The sequence below is a fragment of the Protomyctophum parallelum genome (assembly GCF_964188405.1).
Source record: "Protomyctophum parallelum genome assembly, chromosome: 22".
NCBI lineage: Eukaryota > Metazoa > Chordata > Actinopteri > Myctophiformes > Myctophidae > Protomyctophum > Protomyctophum parallelum.
In genome coordinates this window covers 3,370,511-3,386,790 of record NC_139714.1, presented here as the reverse complement: position 1 = coordinate 3,386,790, position 16,280 = coordinate 3,370,511, and the positions used below count along the sequence as shown (strand labels likewise).

Genomic DNA, 16,280 nt, shown 5'->3' with positions numbered 1-16,280 from the left:
ATATTCAGTCAGATAGATATGACAGGATTCCCAATGCTGCCCTACAAAGTCTGGCATGGGGAATAGTATGGGGAATTACAAAAATACAATTCCTTCAAATGTGACCCAGCCTAGCAGAGGGGGCTCTTTCCCTTTTGGTGCAGGGCATAAAAAACAAGAAACATTATTTATTGTCCAATGCTTGTTTTACTGTGTGTACATGTCAGTACTAAAGTCGACATGCAACTATGACAATAATGCACAAATAGCAACTTAAGTTGATCCTCTAAGTTTGTATTCATCGTATTCAGGAGACGTGTGGGGGAGACAGATAGTTGGAATGCTGAGACGGAAACGTTTAGAAGAGATAGATAATTTCTTGCAGTGCTACATTTCAGCATTTAACTGAATGGATGCAGCTGCTTTCATTCTGCACACACAGCATATATTTTACATGAGCCCATGGACACCTTGCAGATGTGCCCGTCTGTGATTTCTTGAGACGTATTTTCGACGAAACACTTGGCCTCAACATTCTGAGACTCCACGGGGAACATGTGAAGGAACACGTCAATGTTTCAGCTGATACACTTTCTTTTGATTACAGGACGAGGTTTAACTGCTATAGTGAAGACGCATCGCTTTGGTTTGTCAGAACTCAGGCTAGTGAGCAACAATTCCATTTAAGCTCTTCAAATGGATTCCCCGCTGCACCCTCCGTCTCTTTCTGAGGACAGATCAGTCTTTGGCAGAGCCATTAGGGGGATGGAGGGGTTTAGAGGGATGAGATCCACGCAGCCTGATTAGTAGGATGGAGGACCCACAGGCAGGTCACACAAACGCTTTCTTTCTTTTGTCCTGCCTCTCACTTTTATCCTTTTCATTTGGGTTTCTTTCCTTTTCAATAGATTAGCCGACAATCTGGAATTCTGTATAGAACTCTGTAGTGTGCGATGCCTTCATATTATCTTGTAAGATTATTATTATTCTACCATATTTCAAATTTGTTTGCAAATCTTGAAGTGCAAGGCCACCCTAAATCAAGCACACACAACAAGTCCTTGTATGTCTGAAGATGTCATCAGAAGTTGAATAACTTGAGCGGATGCAATATTTATAACTCCTGGTGGTGCTATAATAGGCAACTGTGAAAAGGGTGCCATTTCTTCTTACACCTTGGTTGACAATTGGATGATTTGAGGCATTCTGTACTGTTCCAAAAATGTGTTTCACAAAAATCTACCTGTTGGTGGTGCTATAACAGGCCAATGTGAGGCCTCAGCCTAGTAGGAAAGTCTGTGAAAGACTTTCACACTGAGTTCATGATTTGAGGTTTTTTGTTAAACTGTCCAATCCTGCAAACTTTGAAAGCCAATGTTAGCCAATTAGGATGGAATGTGAAATATCGGACAGATCCGTCCTGAACACATGACTATAGAGATAGTGTGTAACGATTTGTTGGATTTTTGGACAGAATCTGGAGGAGTAATATCAAAAGTCGTCTCCTGGTGGCGCTATAGCCGTTGTGGAAAGAGGTTCATCGTTGGCATCCAGGGAGTGTGTGTGCAAAGTTTGGCATCGACCGGGTTTTAACGGTGCCGGAGATAAGCTGGTAACGGACGGACGGACACACACACGCACTCACACACACACACACACACACACACACACACACACACACACACACACACACACACGGACGGACGGAGTGCAAAACATACTCTCTCCCCATGTCTTCGGCCTGGTGGAGAGAATAATGATGATCATGATACTAATAATACTGTAGGAGAGCGTAGCAAATGGGACATTTCTTATGCACCCCTCGCTCTCTCTCTCACAACACGCACGCACGCACGCACAGTCACACGTCACACACACACACACTGCATAATACTGTATCATATATTTTCTTTTCAATTTGTCCTCCTTGGCAGAATTTGGTGCCCTCTGGTGGCGCCCATTTTGAAAATCTGTGTTATATGATACTAGTAGATCAATCTATTCACCTCATTCATCTCTTTCCTCCTCTCCATTTGTGTCTCTTTAGTTTCCCATTTCCCCAGCAGGCTGTCTTGTTTGTTCACTCTAGCTCACTGTATGGAGACATTGTGCGTTTGTCCTATAGCACAGTAATGAAGTTACACTGTGTGTGACCCCCACTAAGCTGTCCATTAACCTTCACCATGGCTAACTTTAACCTTATGTCCTTTTGCTATGAAGAGTGTCTCCACCTCGGCAAAGGTTCTACTGAAGTACATGCGAGAGAGGGAGAAAGGGAGGTGACAGTCAGTGGTAAAACTAACAAACCTAAATGTGTGTGTTTTGTGTTTTTGTGACGACAAATATGAAAAGATGTAATATGGAGAAGAGAGACAATATTTCCAGAAGCAGCGAGTGCATTCTCCGGCAATCGCAATGAGATGCGACACTGCCGGGGGGAGGGCAGGCATCTGCCGGGGATTATGCCACTCCACTGCCGATCCATCTTGGTCCGTTCGGCACTGCAGGTAAACTGCTGGTAACTGCCGGTTAACAGCTATGGCGCTGCCGGGAGAAAGGGCGGCATCTGCCGGGGAAACTGGGGGGATTATGACACTCGACTGCCGCTTGCTTCCACGGCAGTGCGTTGGTCCGACATGCGTTGCGTTGTGCTTACGGTTAGGGTTAGGGTAAGGGTTTGGGGTAGAGTGTCGGACTGATGCAGCTGAGAAACACTAACACCTGCCGCGGGTGTTCCGCGGCTGATGCTGTTCCTGAAAATGCTCTCTCTCTCTCTCTCTCTCTCTCTCTCTCTCTCTCTCTCTCTCTCTCTCTCTCTCTCTCAATATTTCTGCCCGACAGTGACAGGATTAAACTGGGGTCATTGAAATTAAAAGCCTTGAGAATCACTGTTAATAGACCAAAAGTCAAAATTGTCCAATATGCCTGTGTAACAGCCCATTTAGAACTAAGGCAGATAAAAAATAAAAATAAAGGCTTCTAAATCAAAATAAAATAAACGGTTTTCTGTCAGTGGTGCTCAATCTTTTTCATGTGGAGGACCCCCAGAATTATCTGTATTTGGCCGCAGACCCCCATCTGAAAATATGTTGTTCCAGGGACCCCCCAGAAGCAAAGATTTGAGTTCGTTCTGAAAGAATATATTTTCAAAGATTTGCGACACATTTTCACGATTTTTCAAAGGCTAAAGTTTAAACTAATGCTTAAAAACATCAAAAGGGGTTCCTGTCCAGAATGGGTTAAACAAATGACCTGACAAGGTCACCCACACATCTAAAGGTCACCCACACATCTAAAGGTATTACGTTTTAATCATCAACATTTTGTGCACAATATTATCCCAATACAGAGGCACATTTTGAGTGCACCGGCATAGGAAGTTAAACAAGAAAAGCAAACATCTACAAGCTCACAACGCATCGAATGTAACTCACTCTGAGCATGTAGATTGGCTAATTTCAAATACAGGTGTGCCTTGGGAGTTGGACCTGGCCGTGCGGTGTGCAGCCTCAGACACAACGACTGAAAAGCACTGATCTAACGTATGACAATATGCTACCCTAACCCTACAATTATTAAATTGGCAACGCTGTCATTTTTTTGGAACAATGCCCCATTGATTGTTAGGGGCAGCAGCGTCTGTCAGTGGTTGAGTAGTGTTTTGTTGAGTCATTTACTTTGTGAATGCCATTAAAATGCAGGTCTCCCACAACACAAAGGTCTTTGGTTTCAGCTTGTCTTGCTCTGTCTTGCATAAGCCTGAATGTGCAAACACAAAGGCAGTGATGGAGGGAGTACTCCCGTGTTTTACTTGAGTAAAAGTATCCATGCCCTATTGTAGAAATAGTCTTTCATGTACAAGTCCGGTATGTGTGGACTGCATTTTATGATGAGAAATAACTTGTCACTTATACTTGGTCTTGTACCTTGTCAAACCAAACTTGTGTAAGTTGGTCCAGACTCAGGTGCCTTTGTAGCTGGGTGAGAGTTTGAGACATTTTCTAACAGTCTGTAACATCAGCCGTCACGATTAGAACTTTATAGTTGACCATTGATTGTCATACAAATAATTGCGATTAACAATTTTATAACTGAGCTGTGTGTGTGTGTGTGTGTGTGTGTGTGTGTGTGTATTTTCAGGGTTACCTACCGGCCAACGCAGAGCGCAGAGAGAGCGTCCTACAGAGGAAAAGGCAGGAGTATTTTGGCTTCATCGAGCAGTACTACGACTCACGAAACGACGAGCATCACCAAGACACATATAGACAGGTAACGGCATCACCTCACCCACTATGTGTGTGTGGGGGGGTGTCATTGGTGCACATGGGGCTTGTTTTGATGATGTCGTCGTAAAGAAACTCACACAAACACGTGTTCTACTTCCGTGTTTTTATATTATGGTCCGAAGCAGATGTTATTTGATGATGGAAATATTTGGCGTACATCAACTCACCCCCCCCCCCCCCCCCCCCAAACGAAGAATCACTTTTAAGTGTGTGTTTAACAAGTGGCAGTATGATGCATATTTACATTTCCATCATGAACCAGACCTTCTATCCAATCCAGTTTGGGCATTATGCTCCTGTATTCATTGTTGTGTACATCTGTCTTGTATATCTGTGTGTGTATGTGTGCACATGTATGTGTGTCGGATGTCGGAATGTCCTCCTGTGTGGGTGTGTGTGTGTGTGTGTGTCGGTGTGTCTGACACACGTCTCTCCCATACTGTCTGTCAGATCCACATAGACATTCCTAGGATGAGTCCCGAGAGTTTGGTGCTGCAGCCAAATGTGACAGAGGTAAGAATCGGAGCGGACTGGACTGGGCTGGAGCTGTACTACACACACAGGGCCTGCGCTGCATCTTCGCCTGCTTGCCTTCAAGTCAAAGTGTCCGTCCATCTGTCCATCTGCTTGTCTGCGGGGTTGAGGCTCTGAATGCGTGGCCAGTCAACAAAGAAAGCAGGGCTTTAAGTGGCTGAATTCACATAGACGTGGACAGACGTGCCTTTCCGGTTCTGAGCCTCAAAATCCACCGACGTCTGTCTCCAATCAGACACCACATCTCTAACTCTTTCTCTCCCCCCTTTTCACTTTGTGATTTGCAGATCTGTGCTCACCCGCTCTATGCTTCTGTTTGTCTCTCTCTCTCTCTCTCTCTGTGTCTGTCTCTCTCTGCAGATTCACATTGACATACCGAGAACTAATCCCCTTATCCCCCTCTTTCAACAAGCTTCTGTCCAGGAGGTGAGATTTCACTGAACTACACACACACACACACACACACACACACACACACACACACACACACACACACACACACAGACACACACACACACACACACACACACACACACACACACACACACACACACACACACACACACAGAGGCCGGGTTATCAGGTAGATAGGTGCCCACCACCACCACAGTACAATTCTTATTGTCAATCTATCTCTGAAGAGTAGCACAAAAGGAACCACACAGGTACCTTTGATTCCATTTATACACTCTTTGGAGTTGACTTGCATATGACCCCCTCTAAAATGAGATTCTGCATCTCAAGGGGCTATCCTCTCAATAACTTATGACCAAAGTCTGAACTTAAAACTAAGGATTTTACCGCTTTCCTCTGTCCATGACATGGCTCTTTGCACGGTGGGATGGAAATAGGGCCTGTTTCTGAGCCATTCCCCCACATAAAAAAACAAGTGTTATTTTAACTCTGAAAGTGTAATACACGTAGGGCTTTTGGTTTTTAAATTGCAATAAGGCGATTAACCACTTGAACCCCAGCATCCATATTCAAAATGTGCCAAATAATAATAGCCATTGTACAATGCCCCTCGAGCTTGGCGAGCTATTTTCAAAGAGATGTCACATACCTGTAGACATGGGGGAAAAAGCCCAAAGCCAACTCGGGTCCAGGTCACTTAGTCTAGATAGTTTAAGTGATTTTGAAATCCTGCTATTCCTTTACTTTTACACATTGATTTACTACATATGAATACTGATCATTGATCATAATAATCAATCAATAGTCACAAACTAAATATAAATGCACCATTTACAAACCACACAAATGTGTGGCGTTTCTTTTTTTTTCTTTTTTTACAGTTACAATGACTTAATCTACTGTAGTAGTACCTATTAATGAGAGTTTTGCATACTGTATGTGGATTCAGATTTGTTGTCCAAAAGAATGTAGGCGGGTGCGGGAAAACCCTGCGCTGTTGCATTCTGCATGCACTGTCACACATGCTACATCTGCTACGGTGTGCATGCATGTACTCGTTACGCAGACATGGAAACATAAATGCCGGCTTATATTTTGCATGGCTGACGCTCTCACAACTTTCTCTCAAAGGGGGTTTCTCTTTAATGAATTAGTCACTGCAGTTCAACTAAAGCGTGTGCAGTGGAATATGGGGCACGCTTAAAGCTGCAATCTGTCCAATTTATGTCTTTCCTCACATTCAAACCTGTGAGACCTCTTTTCTACACACACCAGGCGCCACATTTCTTAATGGAAGAGTAGGTTGACCACCTCCCTACTCCTAAGAATTAATTAATGAGTGAATGAGTGAATGAATGAACTAGATAAAGTGCCCCTCGGGGCACAGGTCTCCACCAGGGCAGGTCAGTTGGTGGCCTCCTGGTGGCGCTATAATAGGCCAATGTGAAAAGGGTGGTATATATTCCTCAGCCTAGTAGGAAAGTCTGTGAAAGATTTCACGTAAATTACATGCTTTTTGTTCAAAACGAGCCAATCCTGCAAACTTTGAAAGCCAATGTTAGCCAATTAGGATGGAATATGAACGATTTGTGGGATTTTCGGGACAGAATCTGGAGGAGTAATATCAAAAAATGTTTTTTTCAAAAGTCGGCCTCCTGGTGGCGCTATAACAGGCCGTTCTGGAAAATGTGGGGCAGAGATTCATCGTTGGCATCCAGGGAGTGTGTGCAAAATTTGGCATCGACCGGGTTAACGGTGCCGGAGCTTAGCTGTACACACGCGCACGCACGCACACACGCACACACACACACACACACACACACACACACACACACACACACACACACACACACACACACACACACACACACACACACACACACACACACACAGAGTGCAAAGCATACTCTCTCCCCATGCCTTTGGTCTGGTGGAGACAATGAAGGATCATAAGACTATCTGGAAAGAAGTCGATACACAAAGGATGACAATAAAGAAGTGCAAGACATGCTCTTGCGCTGCTGTGGATAGGAGCATCAGCCCTGCAACAAAATTACAATATATAATATAATAAATACAGACATAGCACTTGAAATTGCACTCTATTAAATAAAGTGCTGAGGTGTGCTGCCCTGCCGTTTCCTCTGCAGGGTTAAGTGACTCCCCGAACAGGGCTTTAGTTTGCCAATTACTGCGATTAAGTCAAATCCACGCCAAGGTACTGGGGTTAAGTTAAGTGTTTTTGGGAGGTCCTGTGGCACTGCTGACGGACAGGCAACTCGAACCCAACACCTACTGCAGCGGAGGGCTAATGAGCTGGCTGGAAGCTACTGTACAACTATATATGCACATACACTCATATGTGCGTACTCGCAGCCGATCTGCACGCACGCACGCACGCACGCACATATTATTATTATTATATATATTTTTTTAAACCATTAGATATTGTGAATACTTAGTTTTTTACACTGATTTTCACCTCAAAGTCTCTCTCTCTCTCTCTCTCTCTCTCTCTCTCTCTCTCTCTCTCCCCTCGTCTATCCAGGGTGTCTCTGCCCCTGTCGGTCCTATAAGGACATGAGTAATGTGAATGCACAGTCGAGGGGAGTAGAGAAAAGAGTTGCACTGAAGTACAATTACCAGACCCTGGCCTTTGTTCCACCGAGCTTCCTTGTACTTTATTACTCAAGTATGAAGCGGCGTCCCGTTTATTAAGCTTTATTTTTGAGGGGCTCCTATATACAGGTTTAATGTTTGTTTTTCCTTAGACAAACATTAAAAACGCCATTGACAATGGACAGAGTTTAATGTTTGTTTAGTCACGAACACAAACATTAAATGCCATTAACAATGGGCAGAGTTTAAAGTTTGTTTTGTCCATGTTTGTTTTGTCCTCGATTTTGTAATATGATAAGAGCGCCCCTCACTTCACACGGGTGTGATAGATTTTTTTATCTACCCTCGTGAGCTTGTAGATTGGTTGGGCTGAAGTGGTTAAATAAGGTTCGTTTGTAATGTACTTGTTTGCTTATATTACGGTACATAGATATTTAATTTAACCGTTTCATCTATCAAAAAGTTAGTTGTGTTTGTAGTTAAAAAATAACTTCCTCCCTAACTATTTTCCTTCCTCCTTGGCGAATGAAAGCCGCTGCCATCCTTTGAAAACATTCCATGCATCCCATATGCAGCTATAGCTCAACAGCCCCTGGCAGACAAAAACAAATCAGCATTTTTGTAATGTTTATTTAATGTTCATTTTGACAGGTGAGATGTGGTTTTTGACGAGTTGGTAAAAGGTGTACTTAGATGAACCCGGATGAATGGATTCTTTACGTCTCTCCATTTTAAATGTCAAGGGAATTTATATGCACCTTATTCCAAATACCGCAGAAGCAAATAAACATACTCACATTTGCAGAGAGAGAGAGAGAGAGAGAGAGAGAGAGGTTTCAAGAAGTCCTACAATTTAGGAGGTATTCTTAATCTTTACAGTAATCAGGAACAGGCAATTCATCAATAGCATAGAACTAGAACCTGTCATCAGTCGAATGTAGTAGTAGAACAGAGAAAGAGAGATGGACTTCAGTCAGAATAACATGACCGATAAGATGACACCGATATTTTTGCACCCATCTGGATCTGGATCAAACATGAGTTTTCACTCATTTACTCTAGAGAGTAAGAGAGGGAAACACAGATCAAGGTTCAAGGTTGTCTTTATTTGTCTCCCTTGGGAGAATTTTTTCTTGCGGTTCTTTTGTGGCATGCACTCACTTCTGGCAAATGGACGTCACGTTTAATAATGTCAAGATTCAAGATGCAATATGTTTTTTCACTGGAACAAGCAGCAAGATGTTGTTGGGCCTTGTCCCGCAGACTGTGCAACATACAACATACATAACAGAAACACATTTAAATACATATACTGTATAATATAATAACAATAATCTAAATCAGTGGTTTTCAACCAGTGGTCTGGGGACCATCGGTGGTCCTTCAGGGGGTTCCAGGTGGTCCCCAGCTAAATTATGGAAAGTTGGTAACCAACCAATGGACCCTTCTAGATCTTTAACTTTTGAGACTGTAAAATAAAAATTTCATCGTAATGCTCTCAAGAGTTAAATTATTGTTTTTTTTATTTTTATTTTTAAGAATTTTTATCCCACGATTTTGTAACCCATTTTTCACCCCTGTGTCAATTATCTAATGTGATCCTGGGCTCTACACACCCTCCGCCAACCTGGGGAGAGCAACGGACTTGAACTCATGCTTCCTTCATGCCGAGTGTCCAGGTTGCTCCTTTACACCTGACAGGGGGGGAGTTTCCCTGGTTGGACGTAGCGTGTGGAAGGAACACATTATTCCAACCAGTTCCTTTCCCCTCCATCAGGCTGGCCAGGGGGAGGCAGTTTAGAGTTAAATTATTGTTAAACATCTGCATTACTTATCACTTCACCACTTTTCAACCTATCTTCATATAATTGGTCCTCACTAATAATCATGATTATTAGCCCTAATAAGAGGGCTGTGGGCAGTTCAGAAACCCGCCCACCAGTGACATCACGTCCATTCCATTTCATATTGCAACTTTTCAGGAATAGAAAGAATCCCCATCGATGATGTCACTGGTGGATGGGTTTCTGAACTGCCCACAGCCCTCCTATGAGACACAGACTGAGTAGACAAAACATTTGCCATTTTATCATGATTATTACTGAGGACCTATTATATGAAGATAAGTTGAAACGTGGTGAAGTGGTACTTTAATTTACAAGAAGTCTACACAATTAGAGAAAATCGTATCGAACAATGACAAAATATTCTTTAGTTTTGGGTCTGAGAGGCTAAATCTCATCAAATGGTTGTCCGTGGCTCAAATGCCAAATAAATAATGGCCATTGATATGAAAAAAGGTTGAAAAAACATTTTCTTTTCATTCAACAAAGACATAGTCAAAAGAAAAAGATTCACTCTGAAAACAATGCAAAGATGGAAAGGTGGATTCTGGTCTTTTTCTGCTTTCTCCCAGATGGAATGGAAGGTCATTTGCCCTTTAAGCAGTTCTAATTGTTGAGGGGTGTTTATAAAGTTGGGTGTTGACAGTTAATGTTGGCAGTTGACTGCTGAGTGTTAAAAAGTGGAGGAGAGAAAAAAACACCCCTAAAGTGAAATATAGCTTTAAACTTCATATGGGCACAGTGAGAATAATGCTGGCGGTGACAGCAACTCCCCAAGGCGGCAAAATGCTGCAGGTTGACTGCTCCCGAACCTGTGTGTGTGTGTGTGACTGTCGTTGAAAACCATTGTAAATGAAAGGAAAGACTAAATCCATAAGAACACACTCTTTCCGAAAGAGGGGGAGAGGGGAGTTGCACCACTCAGTTCACACGGGTGTGATTTTTTCCTGTAACAACAGCTTAGCATGCATGTATACTCACAATGCTCATGATCTCCCTTGTGCTCATGGGCTTACTCGCTTTACCAAATCTCCACAATTTCGTATTTTATTTCATTTTCTACTTATTTTAACGAATACAAGGTTATTTGAGCTACTGTAATCTGTATTGTAGTGTATGTTAATACTCTGCAGTCATACTAGTTACCCTGCCCTGCACTACAATAGCTCAGCTACTGGTCGATAAGTAGCACTGCCTGAAGTTCATAAGTTTAATATCCCTTGGCCAAGCAGGGATTCCATCTAGCAAAGTGGTAGGACATTTACATACACTTCTTCTTTACCCACGGCATCATTAGCACTGTAGGATAATATTTAGACTTTCATATGAGCATGTATTTGCTTGTGATGTGCGATTAAACACGACCATGAAGCTTGGGAGTAACATTATTTCCTAGCCAAAGCCCCGCTAAGGCTTCTCTCTATGGGCTCTTGTGACTGCAAAATGTAAGCAACACATTCACTATTTTCAACTTACCCTCCTATAGCAGGGCTATAGGAGGATATATTAATGCTCATTATGAGATGGTACCAATTCTTTCTACTTGCTTTGTGTTTCAGAGGTTGGCTTGTTTCAAATCGCCACCGACGATGCCATCATTGGGCACATTTGACAAGGAGCATAAATAGACAGCAATGGTACCCTCATCATATACAGTGTATAGTGAGCATTTGTGAGGACCCATATATAGATATGGTGTTGGAAAAAAGTGACCTCCCTTTAATCAAATCATGTCGGGCATGTTAGTGTTTACTGTGGTGTGTATTTGTACACTGACACTGTCTCCCCCGTGTGTGTGTGTGTGTGTGTGTGTGTGTGTGTGTGTGTGTGTGTGTGTGTGTGGTGTGTGCGCACATCGCCAGATATTTGAGAGGATCCTGTTTATCTGGGCTATCCGCCACCCAGCCAGTGGTTACGTTCAAGGCATCAATGACCTGGTCACGCCATTCTTTGTCGTTTACGTCTTCGAGTACATCGGTAAGTGGCCTCCCTGTCTCTTCCCCTTACGGATCTCTCCATCTCTTTATTCTCCATCTGTCTCTCTCTCACACACACACACACACACACACACACACACACACACACTCATTTTTATCTCTATCTATCTATCTCTCTCTCTCTCTCTCTCTCTCTCTCTCTAATCTGGGGTCCGAGTTCACTTCAATTCGGCATACAGTAGCGCAAACGTCGCTCACTCTCTGCTGATTTCTGATCGTCTGCACCTTTGTTCAATTGACGCACACACGCACACACTCCTCTCTCTCTCTGTCGTTCTAATTAATTAGTCTCATGTCTCATGCCTAGTTTCTCCCGGTGGATCCTGCCGGGAGCTGCCTATGCCATGAAAAACATTGGTGAGTTCCAGTCTAGCAGGTCACAAGTAAAAACAAAGTTTCAATGTAACTATAACATCTTCGTCGGGTCGACTGTGTCTGCTACCTTTCTGTACCATTCGCCTATTATAACATTACATGCTCAGAGCAGACACTTGGAGTTCTTGTGACACTAATGTGTGGAAACTAAGATAACATCTTTATGTACTGTGGATAGTCGGCATAGAATAATGCAACGTCAGATAGAAAATACAGCCATGTTATCACATGGGGGGGGAAACGATTCTATTCTGTTCTCTGCTGGCTGTGTTGACTAACACTGGCGCTTTGAACTGTGATGTGTTTGTCTCTTGAGTGATAAGTCAGACTTGATGCATGCTTCACTTTGCTTTCAGAGGGATTTGAATAACACCCAGCAGCTGTTTCAAGACTGCTCGGTATTGGCATTTTGAAAGTGCAGCAAAAATAATAATAAGTGTGGTTATTCTGACTGGTTCACACTTTTTGTACACTACAGTACCAACTTCGACAAAAGTCTGAGAACCACTCATTTACATTGAAGCCAGAGCTCCGGTAAACAGCAGTGTGAATAGATGATACCCAACATAACCCTGGGCTTGTTGGCCACGGAGAGCATGCAAGCAGTTGGAAAGACCTTGAAGCCCACATGTTAGTCCTTTTTCTTTTTTTTTTTTTACATTTCCCTTCATTTCCATCTCCCGGTGTTGTTTCTTTGTTGTTGAGAAGAATAATAATGTCAACATGTTGCAGAGCCCTTGTTTGGTCCCATAGTTCTGCAGTAGCCTGGTTACCGGGTTATCATGAGGTCTATGCACCCACCGTCTCTGTGTGATTCTCATGGTGAAGCTGGGCTGGGAGTAGGGTGTACGACACATTCCATACAAGCTCTGAATCGGTGCCTCGATTGTTGCGATACATTGCGGTTGGCTTATTTACACCCTGGGTATTTGAAGTGGTCCAGCTAGCAATAGAATGGATTAAAGAGCATTTTTTAGTTAATGTTTTATTTCATAAATGCAACGGTTGAAGCCTCAATCTTCATGGTTGTCTGTATTTGAACAGCAGGAACATAATGTTGTTTAGCATGATGATATACCTAAACACAACAATTATACATTATTGTGCAAATTATTTAACTAGGAAACAAAGCTCTAGTTTCGGTGGGGGAGTCCTTCCATGTTGTTTTACAAATAACATATTACAACTTGACCTGACAACATTTTTCAGTCAGTTGTGAGATTTTATTTTGCTTTCTTTAATCCGTTCAGTCAGACAGAGATACACAAATGTAAAAATCTCAGAGTTAGTATTCCTCCAAGCCTAGAATGGAAGTGACAGTGTGAGAGAGATGGAAAGACACACTTAACTCTTTAGATGCTGCAGAATGAGTCTGCTTTATATCTGTAATTTTAGCTGGTTTTTGACGGTGGCAGGAAAGTGTGGCTTCTTCTTAACTTTCACTCTCTCAATCACTCCCCCCCCCCCCCCCCCTCTATCTCTCTGACTGACTCACACACACACACACACACACACAATTGACGATTTATAGTCGATTAGTCGGTGGTAAAATATGATATTTATTCCATCCAATCAAGCATTAAAACATCGTGTTCTGAAACAGCCAGCGAGTGGAGCAAAACAGAGCCGGTGAATGCAGGCCGAGTGGAATAGTACTAAGAGAGTGGCGACACCTATGGGCTATAGTTCCAAACATTGGAACTATCCCATTGAGATAGAATGAGCACTTCGGCATTCCATTGTTACAGTGGGAGTCAACACGAGTGTCGCCACTCTCTTACTAGATTACGCTGAATGCCGCTCTGATTGGCCGAAATTAGCTCAGCTGTTTCAAGTCAAAGTTGCAAGTCCACAATGACACGTTTTGAGCTTGTAGATCTGCTATTTTTGATGCGCAAGACCGTTCTACGGAGCAGCATAGCATGTTACGTTGTTCACAATGTTTGGAGACTGGAGACTGGAGCGGGGAGGAGGAGGAGGAATGAACCATGCGATGTTTTTCATACAACCCTAAATGTTCAACAACAAGTTACAACCACAGTTCCTTTGGTTTTTAGAAGGAGCTACAAGCTAGGAGGAGGTTATGATTACATACTAGGTTTGCTAGCTACTGTAGCAGGCTGCCAGGCTATGAAGATGATCAACTACTTAACTTCATCGCGACTATTATAACTATGATCGTGCGGCATAGCGGTTTGTTTTTTTGTTGGATAAGCATGAAGAAACATGCAATCACAGCAAGAGCTACTGTAGTTTGACTGTCACCAAACTGGATAATATTGTGCAGAGTGAGGAGGAACTCCTGCTATACTTTACTGTACCAGACGACACGACGACACGTCTCCAATCTAACTTGTTGAACAAACTACAGTAATAAACTAACCAATAGTAAAAGTATTTACACACTGTAGTTGTCCCCATTGAGCGTATGAGCCTATGAGGCATATCACATTATGCTTTTCCCAAAGAAATACTGTCTTGAATGCTGCTAGTGCCACCGCCAGTCCGCCGCCCCTACACGAGGGTGACGGCAAAACCCACGTACAGTAGGCTTGTATATGATATGAAAACAATCAGCCAGGAATGGATTAGTACTGAAGTTGGCGAACTACCAACAAAACAACAGAGCTCACAGCTGCATGCCTGCATGTCTGCTGTAGAAAAAAAAAAGAAAAATCATAATCATAAAAAATATTAAAAAAAATATTGGCGAATAATCTGATGTCAATTAACAGTGTCGACTAGTGTTTTGATATTCGACTAGTCGACTATTAGATTATTATGTATTGTTAATGCCCTAACACACACACACACACACACACACGACACACACACACACACACACACACACACACTGGCACTCTCATCATGGTAGTGTGCTTTGTGTATCTTTTCTCGCCAGGGACAACTTTGGACTCGCATGAATCAGTACTTTTAAATGGTATACGGACAGAATACACCCTGTACAATTGCCTGTAATCACAGTGTCATTGTGGAATCCCAGCATGAGCTGCATGAGACAAAAGTGTAAGCAAAGGGGTACATGCTTGTCACATTGGTATGGTTTTTTATAAAATTGTTTATCAATTAAAAAAAGACCTAAAGACATCTATTCAAGTCCAAGGCACTCCCGTGGTTTTGATTCTAAAAACATGTACAGTATACACAATACATTAGCATAATTAGTGTTAAAATAGGTTGAGTCTCTATTCTCACACTGTGTTGAAAACTACCGTGCTCTCCACCAGTCTCTACCAGTCTCCCATAGATTTCTAGAGCATATCGGAATCCTTTTGATAGGATCTAGGAATCTTACTGTGCACAACACCCATTCAATACTAGATAACATCCATGCTTTCGTGGGCTTTTAGGCACAGTGGGATGCTAGCAGCAATATAACACCACATACTGGTTAAATGCATTAGTATGTCTGTGTCTGCAACTCATCGAAAGTGTCTGCATGTATCGAAAGGCCTGACTTATAGTTTGTCATACGAAGAAGTATTTTAGGCATTAGTATTTTAATAAACCTCGTAACGCGCACACACACACACGCACACGCACACACACACATTGCCTGGGTTGGTGTCAAGGTGTCCTTGAGCAACACACTGAATCCTATAATTGCTGCTGATGAGCGGATTAGTGCCTCGCATGGTTTCCGCCATCATTGGTGTGCGTGTGAAAAGTGATGTCGTCCTTTAACTAATTTACCGCCATTCACGCCTTTTCATGCCTTCTGGTCCGACCGCCCACCTTGCCTAGATCGCCTATTGACGCCTTTTTTAATATCAATTGATTACAGTTCACAACTGTGTCCAGTTCGGGTGCGATAATATATATAAAAAAAAAAAAACTGAAATGAAAATTCCGCTGGCTTATGCTGTGATTGCTCTCTGTGGGAACACAGTTGTTTAGAATCGTAATATCTCGGTTCTTTTTGGCTCAAAACAAGCTTGATTTGCAGCTCATGACATTTCTCTAAATTATATGATCCTCTGTTACAAAAATTAAGTTTTGGGTGAATTAAATAACATTCGCGGGACCTGTTGGCGATAGTTCAACAACATTTTCTCTCTGCCTGTATTCCGTACTGTTATCTTTTCCTGCATTTAAATTAATGGAAGGTTCAGTCTTAAGTGCCCACTGTCAACAAATTATGCCTGCATTACTGAATCTGTGCCCTTCAATCGACACTCTCTCTCGCCCTCCCAATCTCAATGGTGCTTATA

The 16,280-nt window shown here is 42.6% G+C and overlaps 1 protein-coding gene across 1 annotated transcript in view; it reads left to right on the top strand.

Annotated features, from left to right (window-relative positions):
- tbc1d22a (TBC1 domain family, member 22a) overlaps positions 1-16,280 on the top strand; it is a gene marked incomplete at its 3' end in the record, with an annotated part of 129,229 nt that overhangs the window by 48,991 nt on the left and 63,958 nt on the right. Inside the window, exons 7-9 of the mRNA XM_083758008.1 lie at positions 4,120-4,248; positions 4,716-4,778; positions 11,539-11,653. Of these exons, the coding sequence (XP_083614134.1) occupies positions 4,120-4,248; positions 4,716-4,778; positions 11,539-11,653 (307 nt within the window). The remainder of the gene's footprint in view (positions 1-4,119; positions 4,249-4,715; positions 4,779-11,538; positions 11,654-16,280) is intronic.